The sequence below is a fragment of the Schistocerca gregaria genome, chromosome 3 (genome assembly GCF_023897955.1).
Source record: "Schistocerca gregaria isolate iqSchGreg1 chromosome 3, iqSchGreg1.2, whole genome shotgun sequence".
In the NCBI taxonomy this organism is placed as follows: Eukaryota; Metazoa; Arthropoda; class Insecta; order Orthoptera; family Acrididae; genus Schistocerca; species Schistocerca gregaria.
The window spans coordinates 200,761,707-200,787,521 of record NC_064922.1 but is presented as its reverse complement, the minus strand read 5'-3'; the positions used below and the strand labels follow the sequence as shown (position 1 = coordinate 200,787,521).

Here is a 25,815-nt window from a genome sequence, read left to right as displayed (position 1 = left end):
ATGCGGCAAGCAGCGGTGCTGCAGGCTATTTTTTCACCAATAAGTCTCTGAGGTTTTCACATTATCATAGGGTCATGCCGGCAACGTGTGAGCAGCCAAACTGCAGAGAAAGGAATAGAGGAGTCAGGTGGTAAGAGAGTAATTATAATGCTTTGTTGTTACTGTTACGTGAATGTCAGTTTGCTTGACCACTCAAGTGCTGCGAAGCGACAGTGGAGAGTACAGCCCCGTCGGCGGTGTCCTGTTGCAGAGCGGGTGGGCGAGGTGTGGTCGTGCCGGCGCAAGGCGCAGCTGCCCGTGCCGCGTGAAGTCCAAGTGTCCGTCATCGACTCCAGCACTGCCCACGTCTCCTGGACCCTGGACGCCTCCGCGGCGCGGATCGCGCGCAACATCTCCCTCACGTGAGTTCCCGCCTGTCTGCGTCTCTTCTGCTGCGACCTCTCCAGGACGGAATGGTAGTGACTTTGCACTGTGTACAAGTATCGACAGTTTGAGTTTAATCAGTGTCTCAGATGTGTAGATACGGCTACTGACGTCAGGGTTCTAACTTGGTGTCTCTACCCACAGGAAGGAATGGTTTGGGAAGATCATAACTTCATGAGTAAGGTGATTGATTATCATTCTGTATTGATCAGTTATTTAGCAGTTTTTGTTTCCTTATGTGAGTAGCTTGTCCACAGAGGGTAAAATAATTAGCAGTGAAAGCTGACTCAGGATTAAATATCTTCATATAATATAAAAATGTATGTATGTTTGAATGCATATTATATCAACACCTCCTCCTAAACTACTGAATCGATTATAACCAAACTTGGTACAAATAGCACTTGCTGTCTGCAAGGAACCAGTGTGAGCATAAGAACCACCTACCTCTGAAAGGAGTGGGGTGGGGGGGAGGGGGGGAGGGGAAGTAAGCGTAACGCACTGCACGCAAGAACCAAAACTATAGTTATCTAGTATTTGAGAATGATACCACTTAGCAACCTACAACATACTTCACACATTATCTCAAACCTTTATATTTCCAGTCGATTACACTCCCTCACCCCAATCCCTCAAATTATGAAAAGAAAAAATCAGTATCGCTTACATCATATTCTTTCGCCATTCGTGCGGTAAGATATCTTCATTAGCCGTGTTGTGTTAACGTATTACTTCTTTAATACTAACAGTATTCGGAACGTATTTCGCAAACAGTATCCACATATACCACTGATTGTATCTTAAAAATTATATCATTCTATGACACATGGTTCAGCAGATACATCATAAATACTCAGATGCGTGAAGGACTAGGTTTTCTTAAAATTGACCGCAAATTACCCACACCATACTCATCCAGTGTTTGTTAGCGACTACCAAGAGACCTTAAAACATACAAACCTTTTCTAAAGTCTTTGACTCACAAGCTTGACGTTAGTATTTAACATATGCTTGAAACAGATTTTAAAGGGAGTACGATTCCTTAAGAATCTGTTGTTTACTGATTATTTACTATCTGGAAGGAAGTACTTTGGGGTTAAGAAGCAACTATACCCCATAGGGATGAGCGGGGCAGTGGACATGTACAGAGAGAGGTGGGAGAACGACTAAATGAAGGAGATGTACAAAGAGAGAACATGGAGGAAATTGACATATGGAATGGGAGGAGAAATGCGCAGAGATGGGAGGGGAGGGATGGTTAGAGAGATGTAGGGTGAGGGGTGGAAGAGAATGTGTGTGTGAGAGAGAGAGATACAGAGAGAGACAGACAGGCAGACAGACAGACAGACAGACAGGAAAGGGGGGGGGGTAGGGTGGAAGGGAGAGAGGTAGGGAAGGAAGGGTGGGGAAGGAGGAAGTGGACAGAGAGACAAGGGAGGGAGGAGGGGGCGGACTAATATAAGATTAGAATTAATATTCACCTGTGCAATGCCGCGTTTCTCAACTAGTATGATGAAAAAAGTGTTAAGCCTGTGGTACAAACCCTTGACTGGACTATTGGTTTGACTGTAAGTACAGCACAATATTTCTTTGATGCAGCACTAAGAAGAGAATGGTGCGAGGTATATCTCTACAACTGCCTTCTACTTCCATGAAAGGTCTCCAGTACCTGTTTCATAGCAGGCTGAATGGACACGAGGTGCCCTGGAGGAAACTGAACAAGAAAATATTCCCCATACCTGGGATTGAACCCGACACTTCCATGGCTAGAGTCTAGAGCTCCGCCGGTACACCAATACGGCCACAAAGTATGCGGCAGTAGAAACAGATACGGTTCGGAACACATGGGTCTGCAAACGAATGTTTCGATTAAGTCTCGTTGTAACTGGGGTCAGGCTACTGAAGTTTATGTTACATAGGCGTCAGTAGTAAGTAGGAAAATATTTCGTATTCAGTTTCTTTGGGCATATTCCCAATTATGTCTCATATGACTTATTTGCAGAGCAAACTTTTATGCTTCTGTTATTCTCCGCGTCAACTTTTGCTATTAATTTTCGTCACATCCTGTTTGGTACGCCCGGCATCTTTGCCACTTCATATACGCCTGGCGTCCCTCCTAAGAGACGTCAGGCGAATTTCCTCTTATGTTCTGCCAGGTATTCGCAATTTTGTTTTTCTCAGTATGTATCTGCAGTCGGGACAACTGAATACGGGTCATCAAGTCTTTCATGCAACGCTCATTAAAGACGTAAAACGCCGGTTTGTCTCAAATTACAGACGAAATGATTTTTAAAACGGAATTTTACGTGCCCATCCGATAGAATTGTTCCAAATTAGTCTAGTTTGATAGTTGTTTTACCTATATGTATCTATACTGACAGTAAAAACGTGAAAAGTAAACAGTACGGCAGGAGACCCTGAGCAGCACTGCTGCTTGCTGGTACCAGTCGATGCAGGCCAGGAAAATGCTGTCGCCCCTGATGTACTGGTTACCGTTATTATTCGTGTTTCTCTGTCCTGTTAATACATATCGATGAAACAAACATTGCACTACACTGATTTGCGACTACTCTATCGAATCGGCACGTGAGAGGGGAGCCAAAACGTCACAACTTTAAGATTTCTGTACTGGATGTATCAAAATTGGTAGCGCTCACTTGGAACGCCAAGCTGAGAGGGGCACCCAGGTGCAAGATTTTTATAGAGTCTGTATCATAAATAGTACCGAAAACAAACACGCGCGAAAGTGTGGAGAACAAGAGAGGGATTGGATGAGAATAGAATGGGAGTTGGAGGGAGTGGGTGGATGAGTGGAAGGAAGCAGGAGGGACAGGGTGTTTTGGAGGAAAGGGCAGAGAGAGAGAGAGGGAGCAGAATAAGATAAGAAAACATTCTAAGAAGAAACTGCTCTTAAAAAAATTGTAAGATTATTAAAAGCCATTGTAACACCACCGTTTGTTCGATCTTTAATTCACTTCGTCTGATCGTATGTACATCTCAGACTCAGAAGAATCCAAAATCAGAATTCTACAAACTGACTAGCTATGGATACCCAAATTAGCTGCAACAGAACTTGAGTACTGAGACTCCAGGAGCTGTGTGTATGCTGTGGTCTGCCGTTCCTAAATCGGGTTTATCACAGTGCAAAACAGTGGCAATTAGAGGTGTTATAATGAGTGCATTTCCGAAGCATGTTTCCTCAAAATATCTGGAAAAAGATGCAGTCAATTGTGACATAGCGAACCTGGAGAATCTTTTCACGTGCTGAGAAGTGCACATATGCATTCGTGCGATTTCATTAACAAAATCTATATATACAGAATGTGGACCCGTTCCATACAACTAACATCCCGGTGAACTATTTTTGTTAGTGGGTTTACTTCGAAGTATATAAGACTGTATATACAAATTACTCTCTCGGAAGAAAGTCAGAGAGAGGACCATTAATAATCAGATACCTGAGTACTGGCGATGAGTATTCCGGATTATGAATACTAATACCATAATTAAATGAGACCAGTAAAGTCTCTTAAACTGTGTCATTTCATCCTCTGCCTGTTCAACTGTCTTTTCAGTGTCTCCGCTGTGTCCTATCTACATCAAGATTTACCACCCACAGTACCACCAGCAATATATACCCGCGCCGGCGAAACATTGCTCTTGACGGTTCGCTTTTTGTCTAGTTAGGTTGGCTATACTGTAATAGCAATGTTGCAACAGCAGCCTCTATACACACAGCAGACGATACAATTGTCCGCCCCGTCTCGTAAATGCAAGCGATTGAGCAATTACAGTGTATATAAAAACTCGTTTTTAGTTGTACTACAATGACAGGAAGTAAACAATTGTATAATAATGCATGTATAAGCATAACAATGCACACCCTTTCGATAACGGAGCAAAGAAATACAAAATATAAGCATTTGACGACTGGTGCTTTAAAATCAATAATGTACGTAGTTTACAAAATAAATAATATCCGAGATTGCAATAAATAACCAATATTAGTAATTTTTCAGTCACCAATTTACAGCGGTAATGGCGGAATTCCATCCATCTCGCCATCGTCACTGTTGTCCGATTCATCGCCAAACCTGTCTTCATCGTCGTCGTCATCAGCAACACAAATCATTAATTGTTCATGGCCACTGATAATGCCTTCTATTTTCTGTGCTACTCGTATAAGCTTCTCGACATGCTCTACTTTTTTCCTCCATGAGGCTGCATCCACAGTCACAAGAGCTTCACGCAACAGCTTTTCCACCTCTGTTATTGTAAAGGACTTGTTGTTGTTCTTTCATACATTTTTACATCACTGCATATTAACTCTATAGGGTTTAAATGGCAGTGATATGGTGGCAGCCTTATCACAGTATGACCCTGCTCCTTGGCAATTTCGTCTACTACATATATAAGTGTCGTAGGCTTATTTTCTTTAACAAGAGAATATAATAGAACCTTTGTCATACTCATATCTGCTGCAATATTTCGAGCCTGTAACCACTGCGCCATAACTTCTTTCCGATCATTTGTGGTTGGGGCTTTGTTCTGTATCACAGAATGATATGGAGCATTGTCCATTACAATTGTTGTAGTGACAAGAAATTGTTTTAAAAGGACCCTGAACCACTCAACAAATCGTGTGTGATCCATATCTTCATGGTAATCACCAATCTTTTTTTATCAAAAATTTAAACGTGCGTCAGGGACAAAATCACTGGAGAAGCCTGCATGGACCACAATTAACAGAGCTCCTCTTCCCGCCGGCTGATGGCCGCTACTGCTGGGTGTGTTATCAGTCCAGCATTTACTGACAGCTTCCCCGGCATTAACCCACGTTCCGTCTAGCCAAATTATGGAATGAATGTGTCTGCCCACGATTGTGTGCAAGAAAATGCTACGAGCGGTAACAATATGTGCCCTCTCTAACAGTACTTTGCGTCCGTCTAGCGTTAGCGGAAACCCATATTTTTAGTACAATTTTTAGTGATGGGTTTTACCACCCCTGAAGAGTTCACATTCTTTTAAAGACACTAATAACTTCGCCACAGTCGGATACTCTTTTCTGCTGTAGTAAGCATAAACATGCCTACGAATTGCATCAGTCTGGAGAGAATATAAATCTGTGATAGGACTAGGCTGCTTTTTCTTCTTTTCCGGGGTTGTTAAAAATACATTATTTGGTCCAGACAGCTCGGAATCATTACCGCTCACTTCAGTATCTTCCAAGTTTTGTAGTAATACTCCCTTACTTTCTACGGTTCTTGCACTAATTCCAAGAGTTTTCGACGTACGTTCCACCACTTTATCGGCAGGAATTGATGGCTGTCCATGAATGCTTGCGCAGCTTTTCTCCTGCTCGTAAAACTCACGAGTTGTGCGTAGCAACTCCAGTGCCTGGCTGTTTAGCGGCACCCCTCGACGCAAAGGATTGTCACTAGGCGAACGAAGTCTTTTCGGTGGCATTTTCCAAGTATGTAAACTCACAACGTAACAAAAGTGACAACGATATAGCACACAGTACAACAAAAATACGCGGTAAACAACATACAATTCACGTTGTATACACATTCACTAAACAAAGCCGGCAACGCGGGAACTTTGACGTCACAGCACGTGAGTAACAGCAGTGCTCCCTGCGCTGTGATTGGCTGGCGCCCCACGCTCAACGCCTAGATCCTATCGTTCTTCACTTGTCACTCTGTTACGCTGCCAACTTCATACGCAAACGTCAGTTCCAACGCTTCAGCGGCCCGGGTATAGTGGAATCTATCCACCACAGCAGTGACACGTTGTCAACTTGAGTGTGTCGAAACCCCACTCCACGGTCCTCAGACGGTACAACGTGCGCGTCTGCCGCGTTTAGATGTGACTGTACAACGTCCTGCAGAGAATGGCTGCCGTTTCCTGAAAAAGAGGAGAGCATTCTGGACTCGTGCTCGCCGTGTTCGACAGCCATTGTGCCTGACCGCCGGAGCGCGCGACGCTCACGACTCGTGACGCAGCTGAAGGCAATATCGGGCAGCAGATGACCCGTCTACCTCATTCGTTCCTCACTGTGAGGGCCCGTCCTACATGTAGCGAAAATACCTCACACAATAAGGCGCGAGCATGTGTAACGCGCAAAACGCCCAACACGGGCTCCGGTAGGGTTGCAAATCAATAACCTTACAATTCATTGCAGGCAATAAAACTTGATACAGAAGGTGTACAACTTTGCTTCCGCCGTTTGCCGATAGATGGCGACAACGGTAAGTAGCGATCGGAAGAAACAGATGGAAGACGTCAGGCAGTTAGCTTGTACCTCGGTCAGCATAACCTCATCCAAACATTAGTCTATTTCTGTATGCATCATAAAGTTGTTATGTCGGTTTACGAGTATAATTTTCATCATTTCCGGCGGGTGTTACTATTTTGTTTTAATATGAAGAAAACAGCTGCTCAGTCTCATCGAATGCTCTCAACTATGTATGGTAAGGACGCTGTTAGTGAAAGAACGTGCGTGGTTTCAATCGTTCAAGAACGGTGATTTTAACGTGGTGGACCGGCATAGTGGTGGAAGAACGTTTTCGAAGATGCATAACTGGAAGAATTGCTGAAAGAAGACTCGCACCAGACTCAAGAAGAATTGGCACGATTGGTAGGAGTGACACAGCAAGCTAAGGGCATGATTCAGAAAGAAAGAACGCTTTGTATCACATCTGGAAGGCTGCGCTTGGGTCTGATCCTGTAAAATAAAGGGTGGCCGATTGTAGGGAATGAGTAGGAGCAGAAAAAGGTGAAATGCTTCGGTGCTGCGTATACGTTATAGCTCTTTTACTGGTGTATGAACATATGCAACTGATAATACTTAACTTTGGCTGAGATGAGCACGTAGGTGCGAAGCTGTACATCAATCAAATCTAGCATACGCTAGAAGTCACAAGGCAAAATCTGTAGTTGCTCTACCACTATGAAATAGAAACAGTGTTGCTTGTTCGTCTACTCGGAATCAAATGGGCTGAGTCTGGAGTGGCGTAGAGCTGCGCAGCGCAGGGTAGAGGGCGCTGTCGTGTCGGTGTCGTAGTGTCAACCTAAGAACTTTTACCTACGCCTTGGCATCGTAGCTGTCGATACCACAGAACTTGGCTCCCCTGTGAGCTGAAACCAAGAGATGTTGAACGGAGTTTGTTTGTTCGTGAACAGTTGCTTAAGAGGTAAAAACAAAAGGGATTTCTGCATTGCATTGTGACCGGGGACGAAAAATGGGTTTATTACAATAAGCCTAAACGCAAAAAATCATGGGGATATACCGGCCATGCTTCCACGTAGACGGCCAAACTGATTATTCACAGTTCTAAGATCATGCTCTGCATTAGGTGGGACCAGCTCGGGGTCGTGACTATGAGGTGTTAAAACCAAGTGAAACAATCACAGGTGCTCCTTATCGAAGGCAATTAATGCGTTTCAGTAGAGCATTAAAAGACAAACGGCCGAAATACAGCGAGTGGCACGATAAAGAGATTTTTCAGCACGACAACGCTCGACCCCCACGTTGCAAAAGAGGTCAAAACGCCCAGAATGAGATTTTCACTCTGCAGTGGAGTGTGCATTGATATGAAACTTCCTGGAAGATTAAAACTGTGTGCTTGACCGAGACTCGAACTCGGGACCTTTGCCTTTCGCTGGTAAGTGCTCTACCATCTGAGCTACCCAAGCACGACTCACGCCCAGACCTCAAAGCTTTAGTTCTGCCACTACCTCGTCTCCTACCTTCCAAACTTTACAGAAGCTCTCCTGCGAAACTTGCAGAACTAGCACTCGTGCAAGAAAGGATATTGCGGAGATATGGCTTAGCCTGGAGAGATGTTTGCAGAATGAAATTTTCACTCTGCAGCGGAGTATGCGCTGATATCATTTCTTGCAGGAGTGCTAGTTGTGCACGTTTCGCAGTAGAGCTTCTGTAAAGTTTGGAACGTAGGGGACGAGGTAGTAGCAGAAGTAGAGTTATGAGGACCCGGCGTGAGTCGTGCTTGGGTGGCTCAGATGGTAGAGCACTTGCCAGCGAAAGGCAAAGGTCCCGAGTTCGAGTCCCGGTTCGGCACACAGTTTTAATTTTCCAGGAAGTTTCGAGGTCGAACAGTACTTGGAAACGATAAAATGAAAAGTTCTACTCCACCCGCCGTATTCTCCAGACGTTACTCCCTATGACTATCACCTGTTTAGCTCAATGGCGCATGGTCTGGCTGACCAACACTTCCGATCTGATGAAGAAATCACAAATAGGATCAATTCGTGGATGTATTCAAAAGATGAACAATTGTTTCGACGTGGGCTTCGTACACTGCTCCGAAAGATGGGAGAATCTAGTAGCCACGATGGAAAATACTTTGAATGATACATGTGTAACCAATGTGTTTCATTAAAGCTTCAAATGTTGCGGAAAAACGGTGGAAGTAAATTTGTACACCTTGTAAAAGAAGAAAAGAAAAACTTGGGATGCATATCTGACATTAGGGGTAACGCAGGTGGTTAAGAAAACTCACACCTGGGTAATTGGTGGCAATAATCTTGTTCACTCCTATCACTACAAATAAAATCCGTTACTTATACTGAGTTATGGTCCAGAGTTGTAACATATAAAATTAGTTCGAGCATTTATATTCATATAATAGTCGTCACCGACTGCTACTCAATAATAAATAAATATCTAACACACATTTCTGACTTACCACCAACATATAAGTTGAACAAAAGTATGGAAACACCAAAAGCACAAAACATTACCATGGTTAATGTTGTTATGGTTTTCTTTGCAAACATTGATTTGATGCACCTCTCCGTGCTTCTCTATACTCTGGAAGCCTCTTCATCTCCGAATAACTACTGCAGCCTACATCCTTCTCTGTCTGCTTACTGTGTTCGTCTCGTGGCTTCCTCTACGATTCTTACCCCCCCCCCCCCCTCCGCCCATAGCTAACACAACTCTTGAACACTAAACTGGTGATCGTTTCATGTCTCAGGATTTGTTCCACGAACCGATCCTTTCTTTTAGTCAGACTGTGATAGAAATTCGTTTCTCGCCATTTCTAATCAGTACCTCATCATCACTTACGCGATTTATCTATCTAATTTTCAGGATTCATCTGAACCACCACATGTCAAAAGCTTCTATTCTGTTCCTGTGTAAACCGTTTATCGCCCACGTTTCACTTACATCTGTGGCTAAACTTCATGCAAATGCTTTCAGGAAAGACTTCGTAAAACTGAAATCTATACTAGATGTTAACAATTTTTTTATACGCTTTTCTTGCCATTGCCAATCCACATTTAAATCTAATCATGCCTAATACGGTTTAGGAAATCCGTTGCCGTTGAAAGCAGTTTGTAGTCGAGTGGTTTCCAAAGGAGTCTTTCTCCTTTTTACCTACAAAACAGTAGCTTGTTCGGGTAGCAGTGATACAGGTGGATAGCGATCACTCACCCTTCTCTCCAAAGTAGACCGCAAAGACTCAGTAACGTTGAAATCTTGTGACTGTGGAGGCTAGCGGAGATGCGTCAGTTCATCCTCGTGCTCACAAGAGCAGTCCTGGACAATGTGAGTTGTGTGAACAAGAGCCCCGTCGTCTCGGAACGTATTGTGGACGGATCCGACCAGTCAAAGTGGTGACATAATCGTTGGCATTAATGCGACCTTGCAGAGTAAATGTGAGGTCCACGGAATACAACGATGTGCCTGCCCATGTCATTCTCGAACCCCAACTAGATCCCTATCTTGGGGCGTAATCTCGGCCAGATATTGGAAACTTCAGATTTTATGGATTCCCGATCACGTTTTCCTGTTTCGGTAGTTTGTAGCACTGCTCACGGAGGTCCCTTCTTTATGTTTTGATGCTGACTGGATTCTGAGTGCGACATTCAATTGTGCGAAGATTTTTGCAACTGTCGTCCTCTTATTTTTCCTCAGAATCGACAGTCACAAGGAAAAAAATAACTCCGACAGTGGAGCCTTTCTCCTGCGAGCTCTTTGCTTTCCGTATTTTGGGAGGAGAGACATGGGTCAAAACAAGAGGAAATTGTCTAGTGAACATGCGTTCTAAAATGCATTCCTTAATAACTATGGGCAACTATGGAAAACCAAAGAGAGCAGAACACTTGAAGAAGGCAAAGAAGAGAAGCTTCCACTGGTACACTTACCATATGTAAAAGGCGTCAGTGAACGGCTAGGCAACTTCCTCCGCCGACTAAGTTACAAACCGGTATTTCGAACTAGTCACGGAATCCACGAAATGATTCCACCATGGATGTAGTCAACAATCTTAAACACTGCAGGTGATTACGAACTACGGTGTGAGTGCGGAGCTGCCTACATAGGAGAAACAGGGAGACCTGTCAGCTTACGAGTAGCGGAACACGAACGCTATGTATGATTACAACTACATAATAAATCGGCATTAGCGGAACACCACCGTGACTGTGGACAACCTATCAGGTTCCAGTAAGCTCGAGTACTGACGAAAGCATAGTGGATGCAGGAACGAAAAATACGGGAGGTGATCGAAATTGTTAAGCAGCCTGACAATATCAACAGAAAAGATGGCTACAAACTCCCGGCGTCCTGGCTGCCGGCCATCCCAGTCCAACGGGCCGCGAGCGGTCGCGGAGCGGAAGCTACACGGGACACGGACGTATCTCCACAGAGAGCTGTAGAGCAACTGTCAGTCAACTTCCGCGAACACCAGGAGGAAAACTTGCCGACCAGAAGCCGAACGCTGACTGACGGACAGCTACGAATCGTTAACGACATGGACATCCACGAATAGCCTCTTTTCTTCCATCTTCCCTTACGTCGTGTCTAGCCAATCATATCAGAGGGCCAATTAAAACTATTACAACTGTGACGTCAGACATCGATAGCCTATAATAAATAGAAGCACCTATCCCCATGCAAAACCAGTTGTGCCCTGAGGAAGGCCGTGGCAATTCGGCCGAAACGTCGGTTTTAGTTTATTATTGTTGTTAGTTTTTAGGAATGACACGGCATAATACCGAGAAGAATTTTAATTAATATTGGCATTTGTTCAGTAGAAGAGATGTTTTTTACAGTAGCAAAGTTGAGTAAGTGCACATAGGTTTTAAGGAATGCATTTCAGAACCCGTATTTACTAGATGTTTTCCTTGTTTTGGTCCTTACTGCGTCCTCCCAAAATATGGAGCCCAAAGAGCTTGCAGTGGAAGAGGCACTGGTGTCTTAAGTATAAGAATGACGTAATAAATAAGGTTCCAGTAGCACTGTGTAAAAAATTTGTGTATTACGACAGCTGTTTCGAAAGATTTCCATTTTCAACTAGCTGTATATATGCAGGTTCTTGAAAGTAGAAATCATCCAAAATAGCTGTCGTAATACTCAGTCAATGTTTTAACACTAGAACGGCGGAAGGAGTCCAAAAGACCCCTGTCATACTCTTTCGCTCATTGTCGTATCCAGTTTATTTACTTTGTCAATGAAACTATGTGACTGTTTCTAATTTTTCTCATCTTTCTGAACATGTTTTAGATTTACAAAATATTTCAATGTCGTTCGCTATTTCATTCAGTATACCTATAACGGCGGAAGGGGTCAATTTCACCCCACTGTAATTTCTCTTCCGAATATAAGTAAATTATCCAACAATACAGTGACAACAGTGAGCAGTAACGCAGAGCAGTTGCTCCACATTGTTGCAACATGGCACTAGTATATTTCAGTCTGCCACAACTTATGTTGTGTCACTCAGGCAGTCTTCGTCAGCGAAACACGTTTTCGAACACGTATCGTCAGCGCGGACTTTCTGATAAAGTGTTACATCTCATAGAGAATTCTGAAGTTGAATCGGAGATGGACTTCACTGATGAATACGATGATTATGTACCTGATACAAATGAATATGAGGACATTGTGGACGAAGAGTGGTTAGTGGAAGAGGATTGAGATGCTGATATACCTCTATCATCAGCTCCTTCACAACAGCAGGTACTGTTGGAAGCGTCTACAGAGATGACTGCAAGGGATGGAACCGTGTGGGAGATTGGAAATTATTCGTCTTCTGGAAGACGGTCAACTGTGAATGTTCTATGGGAGAGAGGGGGTCCCACTGCCTATACTTGCCAGCTCTGCCATCAGTGCCTTCCATCTTATTTTTGATGAAGCAATGAAGAAATACACAGAATTAAATGCTCGAAAACTACCAAAAACAATCACTGGACTGTGTCACTTGAGGAACAGGAGAAACTGATAGCCATTATGTATGTTCGGGGTGTATTGTGCACAGAAAATATGTCTGTGGATGATCTCTTTTCGCACTCTTGGGGCCCACTTTAATCACGAACATTATGCCAGGAGACAAATTTCACGAGCTTCTCAGATTTCTCTGTTTTGATGAGAAATCTACCCGGGCGGAACGCTTGGCAGCTAACAAATTAGCTCTTGTATCTGAAAATTTGGGGAAAGTTCATTGAGAACAGGTTTACACTTACCGCCCTGGAAAAAATATAACCATTGACGAGCAACTGTTTCCAAGCAAAGCAAGATTCAGTTTTACTCAATTCATGTCCTACAAACCATACAAATATTGTCTCAAATTCTGGTTGGCTGTGCATCTAACGACAACGTATGTATGTAATGCCTTCCCATACGTCGGTAAATAGCACACGCATAGAGACTAACAACCACTTGGAGAGTTTGTCGTTCTGTGTCTCATGGAGCCATTTGTAAACCAAGGGAGAAATGTCACCACAGACAATTTCCTTACATCTTTTCAACTGCCTAAAAAAAATCAAAGAAAAGGAAACTTCATTAGTTGGTAGATTGAACAAGATCCGCCGTGAAATCCCCGATGAAGTAAGGAAGCCGAATGCTGAAACACACTCCTCCACAATACTGCACAATAGTGGTAACACTGACTGCACCTTGACGGTATACCAAGGAAAGAAGAATAAAAATGTCAGTCTTCTGTGTATGCTGCATGCTGAATTAGCAATAAGCAAGGAAGGAAATAAAAAACCTGAAACTTTAATGTTCTGCAATGCAACAAAGTACGAGGTGGACGTGGTTGATCAAATGACCCGTAAACATTCTACGAAGGTTGCATGTAGGTAATGGCCAATGCATGTCTTTTATAACATACTGGACATGGCGGCAATAAATGCATGGGTCATCTATAATACAGTAACGAAGAAGAAAATGGAATGGAAGAAGTTCATACTTCAGCTGGCAAATGAACTCAAGGGAACGAAAGAACAAGAAATTAGGCAAAGCGAAAGGATATGGGACTGAAATCACCTGGAAAGTGGAGGAAGTGCCAAATCAGCCTCTGCAAAGTCAACAAGACCAGCGAAAACTGTGTAAAGTGCCACAAAGCCGTGTGTGGAAAATGTGTACGTAAAACAGAAATCACCTGAGCTGAGTGCGTCTTGCAGCTTCAAATGACCGGAGTGAAACGTAATAGAGAGCTGTTTGTAAAACGCATGTGAGAGTAAAATGGACCAAATATACTTAATGTGTCTAGAAGGTTGTATGAATAGATAATAAATTAAAATCTATAGATAAGAAACTTGTTAGCAGTAGTAACAATAAACTTGTATGATACATCGTTGTCCAAATAAATTAGTAATTATTACTTATAATTGTAAATACTTTCTGTGATTACTAATAATAAAGTGTGGATTAACAGACACTAAAAAGTACTTATTTAAGTCAAATATGAAAATATTTTATGTGGGATCAAAATGACTCCCTTCCGCCGTTTTAGGAATGTCAGAAACCCTGCCATTCTATTGTTAAGGAACCTTAAGTACTATTTGCTTTCAAGACATGTATTTCACTGCTGGCCCAATCATAAAAAACTATCAGAACCAGTTACACTTATACGTTTTGACTCGGTCGTGTCCAGACCAGGGTCCCATACCCCAGATTGATACATTTACTTCTCCATTATCATTGACAGTTTGTAATATCATCACGGAATCGCTGTATATTGACAGGAAGAATTTCTGTCCCTACGCAATTATCTGGTGCTAATTAACAAAACAAGTCATTGTTGTGGCCGAACACATTATCAGCAGTGTAATTGTATACAGTTTATGAAACTGGAGACACCATTTAATGAATAAAATACGTGGTCGGCTTACTGCACAAGGGTGTGATCGCTCTATCTGACACAAGCAATATTCCACACATCATGCAATGTCAAGATTGTCAAATCGCTATTTCCTGTACATGTAAAAGCTAGACCACATACATCTAAAATATGAAATAATCAAAGTGAGAACGACTAATGCCAAATAAACATTACATGGAAAACCAGTTTGATTATAACGAAATACTGGGTCCTTCGGATAACTTGTTTCGTTTACAACTTTCACAGTTGTAAGTGAAAAGAATATTTACTTAGATAGGGTGCTAGATCAGAAACTTTACTCTCCCTAAGGAGATGTGAAGATAGTTTACTTAATTGTTAGTAGTATTCAGAATGAAAAGGAGACTGCAGTTACATGTAAAGACATTTTAATTGCAATGTTATAATTGCAGTTCACATTGCAACTGTACATAAGTGCCATTGATATCGTTGATACTCCGATCCGGGGCGTTCTAATGGCGTGGATCGCTTCAGTTTAGTCCTGGGTTGCTGATGGATTTCCTTTGCACAGGTCAACTTCGGTCGTGTCAGAGATTGTTTTAAGAGGTCGAAGATATGCGAGTGACATGGGGAGTTATCGGGGCAGTAAGGAGAATGCACCTAGATCTACATTCGAAATTTTTGAAGGAGGTCGACGTTCTTATCGGCTAATGTGTGACCTGGCTCAGTCTCGGAGAAGCCCTATCCTATTCGAGAGCTTGCCCCTGAGGTTGTTCTTTAAGGCCTGTTAGAATCTCAGCGGCTTGGTGCAATAACGCTCAGCGTTAGCTGTTGCCCCCACGTGGTAGCCAGTCGATTAGAACTGATCCGTCTAAGTCGAAAAAGCCTTCGGGGGGGGGGGGGGGGACATGGTATTGTTTTGGGATATGGGAGCCGGTTTTTTTGTGGTTTTAGGGCGCACAACTACAATGGTCATTAGCGCCCTGACTAATTTATGAATGTACCGCGAGGCACAAGGTTAAAACAGCAACAAAAAAGGTCAACACTATAAAAGACGTGTTAACAGGCACAGGATTAAAAAACAACAGCATAATCAAACGTCCTTAGACAGGTGTGTCAAGTTGATAAAACGAAGAACGCGAGCAGCAGCTCCTGGGTCATCCGCTAAAATGGCATCCAGAGTACATGGCAGGCCAAGATCAAGACGCAGCGTAGTAAAATCCGGACAGGACGTTAAAATGTGGCGGGCCGTCAGCAATTGCCCACATGGACAGAACGGCGCCGGGGCTGCCGTCAGCAGATGGCGATGGCTGAACTGGCAGTGTCCAATTCGTAGCCGGGCCAAAACGACCTCCTCCCGCCGAGGAGGACGTGAGGAGGACGTCCAAGCCGCGGGAAGAGGTTTCAAGGCCCGAAGCTTGTTGTCCGTAAGTGCAGCCCGATCGGCATGCCACAGCGATAAAATGCGCCGACAAATGACCGTGGTACAATCTGATGAAGGGACAAAACAAGAAGCCGTCCGAGGCTGGAGGACCGCAGCCTTGGCCGCGGCATCTGCAGCTTCGTTCCCAGGGATACCGACGTGGCCAGGAACCCACATAAAGCTAACTGGAGATCCGTTGTCCACCAGCTGCTGAAGAGAGCGCTGGATCCGATGCACGAAAGGGTGAACCGGATACGGATCACTGAGGCTCTGGATGGCGCTCAGAGAATCGGAGCAGATGACATAAGCAGAATGTCGGTGGCGGCAGACGTAAAGAACAGCCTCGTAGATGGCAAAGAGCTCAGCTGTGAAGACCGAACAATGGCCATGTAGCCGGTATTTGAAACTTTGTGCCCCGACAATAAAAGAACACCCGACCCCGTCGTTGGTCTTAGAGCCATCTGTATAAATGAAAGTCATATTAATGAACTTCGAACGAAGTTCGACAAAACGGGAGCGGTATACTGAACCGGGGATAACCTCCTTTGGGAGCGAGCTGAGGTCAAGGTGAACGCGAACCTGAACCTGGAGCCAAGGTGGCGTGTGGTCTCGCCCACTATAAAGGTTGCAGGGAGTGAAAAATCAAGGAGTTGAAGGAGGCGACGAAAGCGAACTCCAGGGGGTAGCAGGGCAGAGACATACAATCCGTATTGACGGTCGAGAGAGTCGTCAAGAAAGGAACGATACGATGGGTGGTCGGGCATTGACAGTAGCCGACAGGCGTAACGACAAAGCAGTATATCGCGCCGGTAGGTGAGTGGCAATTCACCGGCTTCAGCTTGAAGACTCTCGACGTGACTAGTATAAAACGCTCCGATCGCAAGCCGTAAACCCCGATGTTGTATGGAGTTGAGGTGGTGCAAGATGGGCAGCCGTGCAGCGGAGTATACAAAGCACCCATAATCCAGCTTGGAACGGACGATCGACCGATATAGGCGAAGTAGGACGGTTCGATCCGCTCCCCACGACGTGCCACTGAGAACACGGAGGACATTTAGAGAACGGGTACAACGGGCAGCCAAATATGACACATGTGGAGACCAACTAAGTTTCCTGTCAAATGTAAGACCTAAAAGTTTTGTTGTCTCCACAAATGGGAGAGCAACGGGGCCGAGTCGTAAGCCAGAAGTTAATACAGACCGTCTTCTCGGCAGAAAAACGGAAGCCATTCGCGACACTCCAGGAGTAAAGACGGTCAAGAGAACGCTGAAGACAGCGCTCCAGGAAACATGGACGCTGCGCGCTGCAATATATGGCAAAATCGTCCACGAAAAGGGAGCCTGATACATCATCTGGGAGGCAATCCATTATTGGATTGATCGCTACGGCGAAGAGAGCGACGCTCAAAACGGATCCCTGTGGCACCCCATTCTCCTGGCGAAAGGTTTCTGACATGGGAGCCGGGATTCTACATTCATCCGTTTGGACGCAGAGTGGAAGGGGTGACATCACTTCCCATCACATGGCACTAATTTAGCAACAGTATCCGTTCTCTCCTCCATGGAACAGGCAAACATCAGTTCTCGCCATCTTCTGATTCTCTGAAAGGTGCTTGGACAAGCACTGTTTGCAACATTTTCCATAACGAAACTTCTCGTAGATTATGTGATGCGCAATTCCTTTGTTTATCAACAGTTCGACAGCAATGTCAGGTGTGGCGATTCGATTATTCCTCCATGTGAGCTCCTGGACAGCCGAAATCGTGACACTTACAGCGACAGGTGGCGCCTGCCAAGGGCGTGGTATGTCCTCGATGTTCACACTTCGCTGAGCTGACAATGCCGGAATATTGTGCACCGAGCAAGACGTTGCTCTCCGTACACTTCTTTCATCCTACGATAAATTTGTGAAGCAGACTCCGCACTCCTTATGCCGTTGAGGAGAGATCCATCATGAAAGTAACAGTGGAAACAACTCTCCAGAAATGAAGAAATTGCTGAGAAGCCATTATCTCCTTTTATGCAACTGGAAATACCACCACGCCATCTTTCGCAACACAGATTCATCCACTGGGATTACATGGAATGCTACATGAGAGTCTCCTTTCCAGTTAGGCATACCTTATACAGGGCGATTCAGCTATTCCTACCGATGTCGTTTTATGCAACCCACAATGTTATATCTGGACTTCAAAAACTACATGCGAGATTTTCACGTTCTCTCGCTCCCTACGCACAAGCTATTAGTGCTATACAAATAAAATGAACGGGACCTTTTTGTAGGAAATTTCATGTAGTTAAGTTTAGTGCTGGGACACGTCTCTCTAGAGGCCGTAGTTTTCGAGTTATTCAATAAAAAGTACAAAAGTGACCATTAGAAACACTGCAACTCCCTCATTCATCACCCACCAGCCAGGCGCTTCCTTCCACCATTGTACAAATATTGCGACTGCATGCATTATTTCCAGTTTTCGACCTTTTTTGATTTCATTAACTGGCCGTATTATGCCACCGACTGTCGAGCACTTACAAGTTTGAGTAAATTTTACCTAATGATATTGTGAATTTATGAAGCATAAAATGAACGATTACACTGTATTAGCCAGGCCTCACGATTACGAATCTACTCCACTTCTTAAGTTTAAGTATGGATCTCATTATCAAGGTGATTAGGTTTATCATAAAGTATCATCATAAAGTATTACCTCCACGTGCGCTTTTAAATTAAAAATATTAACGAAACAGCCAACTATCCTGGTGTCGTAATAACGAAAACAACAGATATAAAAAGCGGTCGAATATCGGGTAGTTTGTGTAGTCGGTAGAAAGAGGGAGCATCGCGAACAAACTACTAGAAATTGTGACTGAAGAGGGCTCAGTACGGTGGTCGTGGTGCGTTTCAAAGTCAGTTTTGTACTGACTGTTCTTGAATAAAACGGTGACCTCTAAGGAAGACATATCTCAGTACAAAATTTATCTGAACTGGATTTTCTACAAAAAGGTCCTGTTCATTTTCTATGCAGGACTAATAATTAGCACGAGCGAGAGAATATGAAAAATGTGAAGGCCAGATACAACACTGAGGGCTGCATAACATCGGTAGTGGCAGCTGAATCATCCTAGATGTTCCAGAGATTTGCAGAACTATTTACATTTTTTTTGAATAGAACATCGCTGTTTTTCCTACCAGGAAGCTGACATATTCTATCCTATAAAATGTATGCGAATACATATTAGTGAAAATTAATAAGATAAATGCTTATGCAAACAGTTCTGGTCTTAGAAACGTCGAAATGTTCCTATACTGTACGGAGCCCCTATTCTGTAACAGATATTCCTATCGTTCCGCGTGTGTCACTTTAATCGCGAGGCGGGGATCGTACTCTAATCACAAGAACACCTCCTCTTCCAACTTCAGTGGATGGCGGTCAACTGGATGACTTGTTATTTACTGATTTCCAGAAAATGTAAGACATTGCACCTTAGTGCATATTACGGGGATTGTTCAGAAAGTAAGTTCCGATCGGTTGCGAAATGGAAACCACTGGGAAAATTCGGTAAAGCTTGTCACGGATGTGTTGGACAGTGTTTCTAGTATACCCGTCGATTGTGTCGCGTCGCTCTTTTCAGTTTTGAGTGCACAGTGTGCACTGGAATATGCATATGGAACAGCGTCTCCCGCCGAGTATGAGGGCCTGGTTAGAGATTTCGCCTGAGTCATGCAGCCCACATAACACAACTGTCGAGCAGTTCCTTCTTCATGCCAATTCTCGGCCGCATACCGTAAGGGCAATGAAGACGCTCCTGCAGCGTTTCCAATGAGAAGTTTTCGATCGCCTACAATACAGTCCGTAATTGGCTCCCCGTGAGTCTCACGTCTACTCACAAGAACCGCTGGCTATGAAAACAAAAAAAAAACTTGCACAGACAGCGAGCTCCAGACCATTGCAGGTAACTGGCTGAAAGCACAGGCGGCTGCTTTCTATGACGTGGTTGTTGGAGACCTGAAACAACACTACGACAGAGCTCGAAGTTTTAGCGGAGACTATATAGAGAAGTAGGTGGAATGTGTATCTAACTGTTCCAAATAAAACGTTTCTGGTTTTCACTGTGGTGTCCATTTCGAGACCGATCGGAACTTACTTTCTGGACAACTCTCGTATTAACAAAGATGCTAGCGCAATATATGGGTTCCCTAACATGTAACAGGGGGGGGGGGGGGGGGGACGTTTTGCGTGTCCGAATCCAGTATGATGTCCTAGGTGGTGGGTGTTCATAAGAGACGTTGTGCATCACGGAGAGAGTTACTATTGAAATTTCAGGGCAGTACTTTTCAGGAGGAGTCAAACAACATAGTACTTCCCCCCACATACATCTAGCGTATTGACCACGAGGAGAAAATTAGAGGTATTAGAGCCAATACCGAGGCTTACCGACAACCATTCTTCCCACGCACTATTCGCGAGTGGAACAGGTTCAAAAAATGGCTGTGAGCACTATGGGACTCGACTGCTGTGGTTATTAGTCCCCTAGAACTTAGAACTACTTGAACCTAACTAACCTAAGGACATCACACACATATCCATGCCCGAGGCAGGATTCGAACCTGCGACCGCAGCAGTCGCACGGTTCCGGACTGCGCGCCTAGAACCGCGAGACCACCGCGGCCGGCAAGAGTGGAACAGGGTGGGAGGGATCAGATAGTGGTACCGAAATTATGCTCCGCCACACACCGTTAGGTGGCTTGCGGAGAATGATGTAGATGTAGATGAAAGGTGACGATGGAACTGCGTCAGTGAAGTGTGACAATATAGTTCCTCTTCTCCATGTAAATAAACGGTTCGTGGAATAGGGTCGGTTGCAACCTGAGACTGTTAACATCCGACAATGTTGTTTATGGAAAAATGTCTCCATGCAGATAAACGATTCGTGCATTAGAGTTGGTAGTGTGATAAACCTTTTGCCTTTCCTTTATGTTTTCGTCTTCTTTAAAGGCAAAGAGAGAAGATGAAGTGGTAGCCCATCATAGAGCCTATGCCTACCGTCATGTATTTTTGATTTTCAGTTGTTAAAAAACAATGATTTTTTTCTGGTACCAGTAGGAGGAAGGAAGAATTCGCACTCAGCTAGTGAACGAATGAGAAGCACGCCATTTTAAGCGAGTAATTGTAGACCGCCATTTTGGGGCCGCTATGAATAAGTGATGAGTATGTATTTCATATGTGCACCGTTTAGAAACATTGTTTTATTAACAGAAATGTCGTGTGAGTTGTTATTTCAAATAGTACGATAATTACAAGAACTGAAGCCCACCTGTGTACTTTGGAAAATTACGAAGATCCGATAAGCTTAATGAGAACACGGTCAAGACTTCAAAGGTGAACACGGCGACCAAACGTAGCATTATAAAGAATGGTACCCACAAATTACAGCGGAGAAAGAAACTACTTGGTCCTGAAAACTCAGCATATTGCGCTTGTCATTCATGCCGAAAAATTAATCTCATTAGTTCAATTCAGTTTAAAAAGCCACACATTTCAACATTTTTTACCATCTATTCCATTATTTTATTATATTACAGACTATGAATTTCCGACAGTGTTGATTATGAGAAAGTGTCGTCACAGACTGACTGTAGGTGAATTCATGATAACTCAGACAATATTTCTAGCTCAGTAACTAGCAATCGAGATCACAATGTTTATTTTATTTTATTTATTTTCTAATTTGGTTACTGGTTTCGATATATGGGACGATCCTCAGATCAAGGTCCAGATTATGTGAGGAGACGGTGCACGGAGCGACTGAGTGATACTTGCTGGTACCTGTCGCGAAACGTATTTCTGTTTGGTGTTATGGTCGGCAGATTGCTTTAGACGTGGAAAAATGAGATGCACGTTCCAGCTGTAATGTCCGAATACAGAATTAATGCTGTTTGATTCAGTCTCGTCTTGGCGTAACGTTGCAAAATGACGTGGAATGAAACTAGTACGTATGAGCAACTGCATTAATTGCAAATGGGCGAGTGCGATATGCTGGATGGTAAAGTTCTCGGAGAGTGTGGCGTACCGCAAAGGAGGTTGCGTAAGTAACTCTTGTGCGACTCATTCTCGAGTACAGCACGGACGCTCATAATCTTTTCCTGGTCGGACTAAAGGAAGATATCAAAGCAATTCCAAGGTTTGCTAGGAAGATTGGCTCCGCAGGTTCCATCATTACACGAGGATTAAGGAGGGCAGAACTCGATCTTCTCGAGAAACGACCTTGTGCAGTTTCAAAGAACAAACATTCGAGACCGATTGCAGAACGGTCTCCAGCTGTCGTCTCGCGTATGGGCAGTAAGGATGAAATAACGATAATGTTGACTCACACAGAAGCGTCAGGGCAATAATTTTTCCGATACTTCATTTACAGGTGGAATACTGTAGTGGTTTACAGTATGTGTTTGTATACTTATGTGTGTGTATGTGTGTGTGTGTGTGTGTGTGTGTGGGTGTGTGTGTGTGTGTGAGAGAGAGAGAGAGAGAGAGAGAGAGAGAGAGAGAGAGAGAAGGTGTTGGAGAATTTGACGCTCGTGTGGTTGCGCAGGAAAGAAGCCGAACGGTTTCCGCACGTGCGCAGTAATTAATGGAAATTATAAGCGCTTCGTGACGAGCTCTGAATTTTGAAAAGCTGTATTGCGACAGTTATTTGAAATATGGGTAGCAGCTTGTTTCGATATAATGTGCTGTGGGCTGAAATGATGTGAACTTACTTTAACGTCTGTCGTAGGCCATTATCTGACTGCTACATGTCCAAGGCGGGGAATGGGCGACTGCGAATTACGTTACTGCTGGGCTATTCTCGTACCATCTCATAATGCAATTATTGGGCCGTGTTCTGATGAAACGGTTACGTAATTACGTTCGCTGCGGCAGATCGTTCTGAGATTCAGTGCTCTCGAATGTTTAGTGGCATCCTATCCAGTCTCAATGAAAATTAGCGTCAGTTTTGTGCTGTTTTAAAGCTCCGCTGTGTATGGACTCTCGCTTTTTATCTGTACTGCCACGCTCCCCCTCCCCTCCCTCCCCCCTCTGTCTCTCATTCACACACATACGCACACGTACGCACACACACACACACACACACACACACACACACACACACACACACACACACACACAGGATACCTTTCCCTCTTACACGTGTGCTCGTCCGAAAATTACACAAGGATTAACAGACCATAATGACATCGCTGACATAAACAGCTCATGACGCAGTCAGCTGACGTGGATTGATCAACTTAACATAGAAGGAGAGTGGCATATTGTCTCTACCTCAGAAACCGAAGTTATCATTAAGAAAAGGTATTACTGGCAATAACGAATACGATGCTTGTTCATCAGCAGACGGTTCACAAAAAGCAGCATACCATCCAAATGTGTTACTAGTGAGACTATGCTGTATTGTATGAAACTCCAAAACAACCGATGTGTTTTTCATTGATGGTAAATACTTTGAAGCTTAATTTCCATGTTAGAGTTCATTTTAGTTTTGTTCTTCCACCTACGCTCAATAGAGCACGTTATCATGATTTCATACGGGATACTCTACCTGTGCTGCTAGAACATGTGCCTTTACAAGTACGACACAACATGTGGTTCATGCACGATGGAGCTACTGCACATTTCAGTCGAAGTGATCGTACGCTTCTCAACAACAGATTTGGTGACCGATGGATTGGTAGAGGCTGACCAATTCCATGGCATTCACGCCCTCCTGACCTCAACCCTCTTGATTTTCATTTATGGGGGCATTTGAAAGCTCTTGTCTACGCAACCCCGGTACCAAATTAGAGACTCTTCGTGCTCGTATTGTGAACAGCTGTGATACAATGCGCCATTCTCCAGGGCTGCATCACCGCATCAGGGATTCCATGCGACGGAGGGTGGATGCATGTATCCTCGCTAACGGAGGATAATTTTGAACATTTTCTGTAACAAAGTATTTGAAGACACGCTGGTACGTTCTGTTGCTGTGTGTTTCCATTTCATGTTTAATGTGATTTGAAGAGAAGTAATAAAATGAGCTCTAACATGGAAAGTAAGCGTTTCCGGACACATGTCCACATAACATATTTTCTTTCTTTGTGTGTGAGGAATGTTTCGTGAAAGTTTTGCCATACCTTTTTGTAACACCCTGTATAACATTCGCCCACTCATAATTGTTCTACATGGCCTGTGTGCGTTCTTTGAACAACAGAAAATGACCAGGTATGACTTTATAAGTGTCCGCAATAACTTTGATAGCGCATTCTAAACTATCCTGCTCCCAAAATTGTCCTCATGTTTATTCCAAATGTGTGGGACTAATCGATAGATGAATGGTGACTCCTGCATGACCAATGCTTCAACAAGTGTGGTGACCACCACTCAAACCATTGCTGCAATTAACTATATGGTTGGTTTCGCTTAGTACCTCCTCCTTGATCTAGGCTTGAGCCTGAATGCGGACCATTGCATATACTACTGCACCAATAAAGGGACTTGATGACAGCTTTGACCGTACAACTCCCCATTAACCAACGCTTCAACATATGTTATATTTCTCCAAGTGACTACCTTCTCAGTCTGCTTACTTTAATGAATGCAGAATGAAATCTATATTTTTACAAAAATAGTGTGAATTTCTTTTGGAGTGACCCTCGTACGTCTGGGACAGTCTACAGCTCTGCCTCAATCGCATCTAAACTCTGTCGCCAGGCTGGGGCGGCAGGTGGTGAGCTCGCTGCTCGACTGGTTCGAGTACGAGCCCGAGGTGCTGCTGGCCGTGGCCAACTGGAGCGGCGGCGGCGGCGGCGGCGGCCTGCGGATGGAGCACCTGCTGAAGGGCAACCTGCGCCGGCCCGCTCAGTACCTGGTGCAGGTGCGCGTGGTCGACCGGCGCGACTGCCGAGGGCCGCCCGCCGAGAAGCGCTTCTCCACGTTCGGTGAGGCGGCAGCCGCTGCAGCAGCCTGCGCCCTCTGTGTCCATGTCTGGCTTCAGCACCAGATCGCTCCACACTCCACTACTCTCTCACAAGTCTTGCACTGGCCATGTCCACTGCAGTAGGTCGTTTATTCGATGGAGAATCGCCTGTATCTGCAGTCCTTAGTTCCACTGGAAACGCCTCTCTACAACACTTTTATCATTTGCTTCTATCCGACTTTTCAAGAGGCTTCGAAATGCTATTTGATGTCCGTCTAGTATTACGGTCATCATATTTGAAGTTCTAGCTCAAAACAGGACCATCAGACCCGTTATTCATGGATGTTGGTGAGTCTTAGGTATGTTGTGGAGCAGGGCTACCCAAGCAAATTTCAAATTCTGCCACATTATTAGCTTTTATCACTATGGTGGACCAGAGTAAAAACCATTTTCTGACAGAACAGAACCAATATAAATACACTACTGGCAATTAAAATTGCTGCACCAAGAAGAAATGCAGATGATAATCAGGTATTCATTGGACAAATATACTAGAACTGACATGTGATTACATTTTCACACAGTTTGGGTACATAGATCCTGAGAAATCATTACCCAGAACAACCACCTCTGCCCGTAATAACGGTCAATGCGTGGGCATTGAGTCAGACAGAGCTTGTATGGTGTGTACAGGTTCAGCTGCCCATGCAGCTTCAACACGATACCACAGTTCATCAAGAATAGTGACTGGCCTATTGTGACGAGCCAGTTGCTCGGCCACCATTGACCAGACGTTTTCAGTTGGTGAGAGACCTGGAGAATGTGCTGGCCAGTGCAGCAGTCGTACATTTTCTGTACCCAGAAAGGCCCATACAAGACCTGCACCATGCGGTCGTGTGGTTTTGCAGGGATAGAATGAAGGGTAGAG

General features: G+C 44.2%; 1 protein-coding gene across 1 annotated transcript in view; it reads left to right on the top strand.

Annotated features, from left to right (window-relative positions):
• The window catches only part of LOC126355309 (uncharacterized), an 852,583-nt gene that overhangs the window by 649,034 nt on the left and 177,734 nt on the right, over positions 1–25,815 (top strand). The window contains exons 7-8 of the mRNA XM_050005601.1: positions 251–401; positions 24,683–24,909. Of these exons, the coding sequence (XP_049861558.1) occupies positions 251–401; positions 24,683–24,909 (378 nt within the window). The remainder of the gene's footprint in view (positions 1–250; positions 402–24,682; positions 24,910–25,815) is intronic.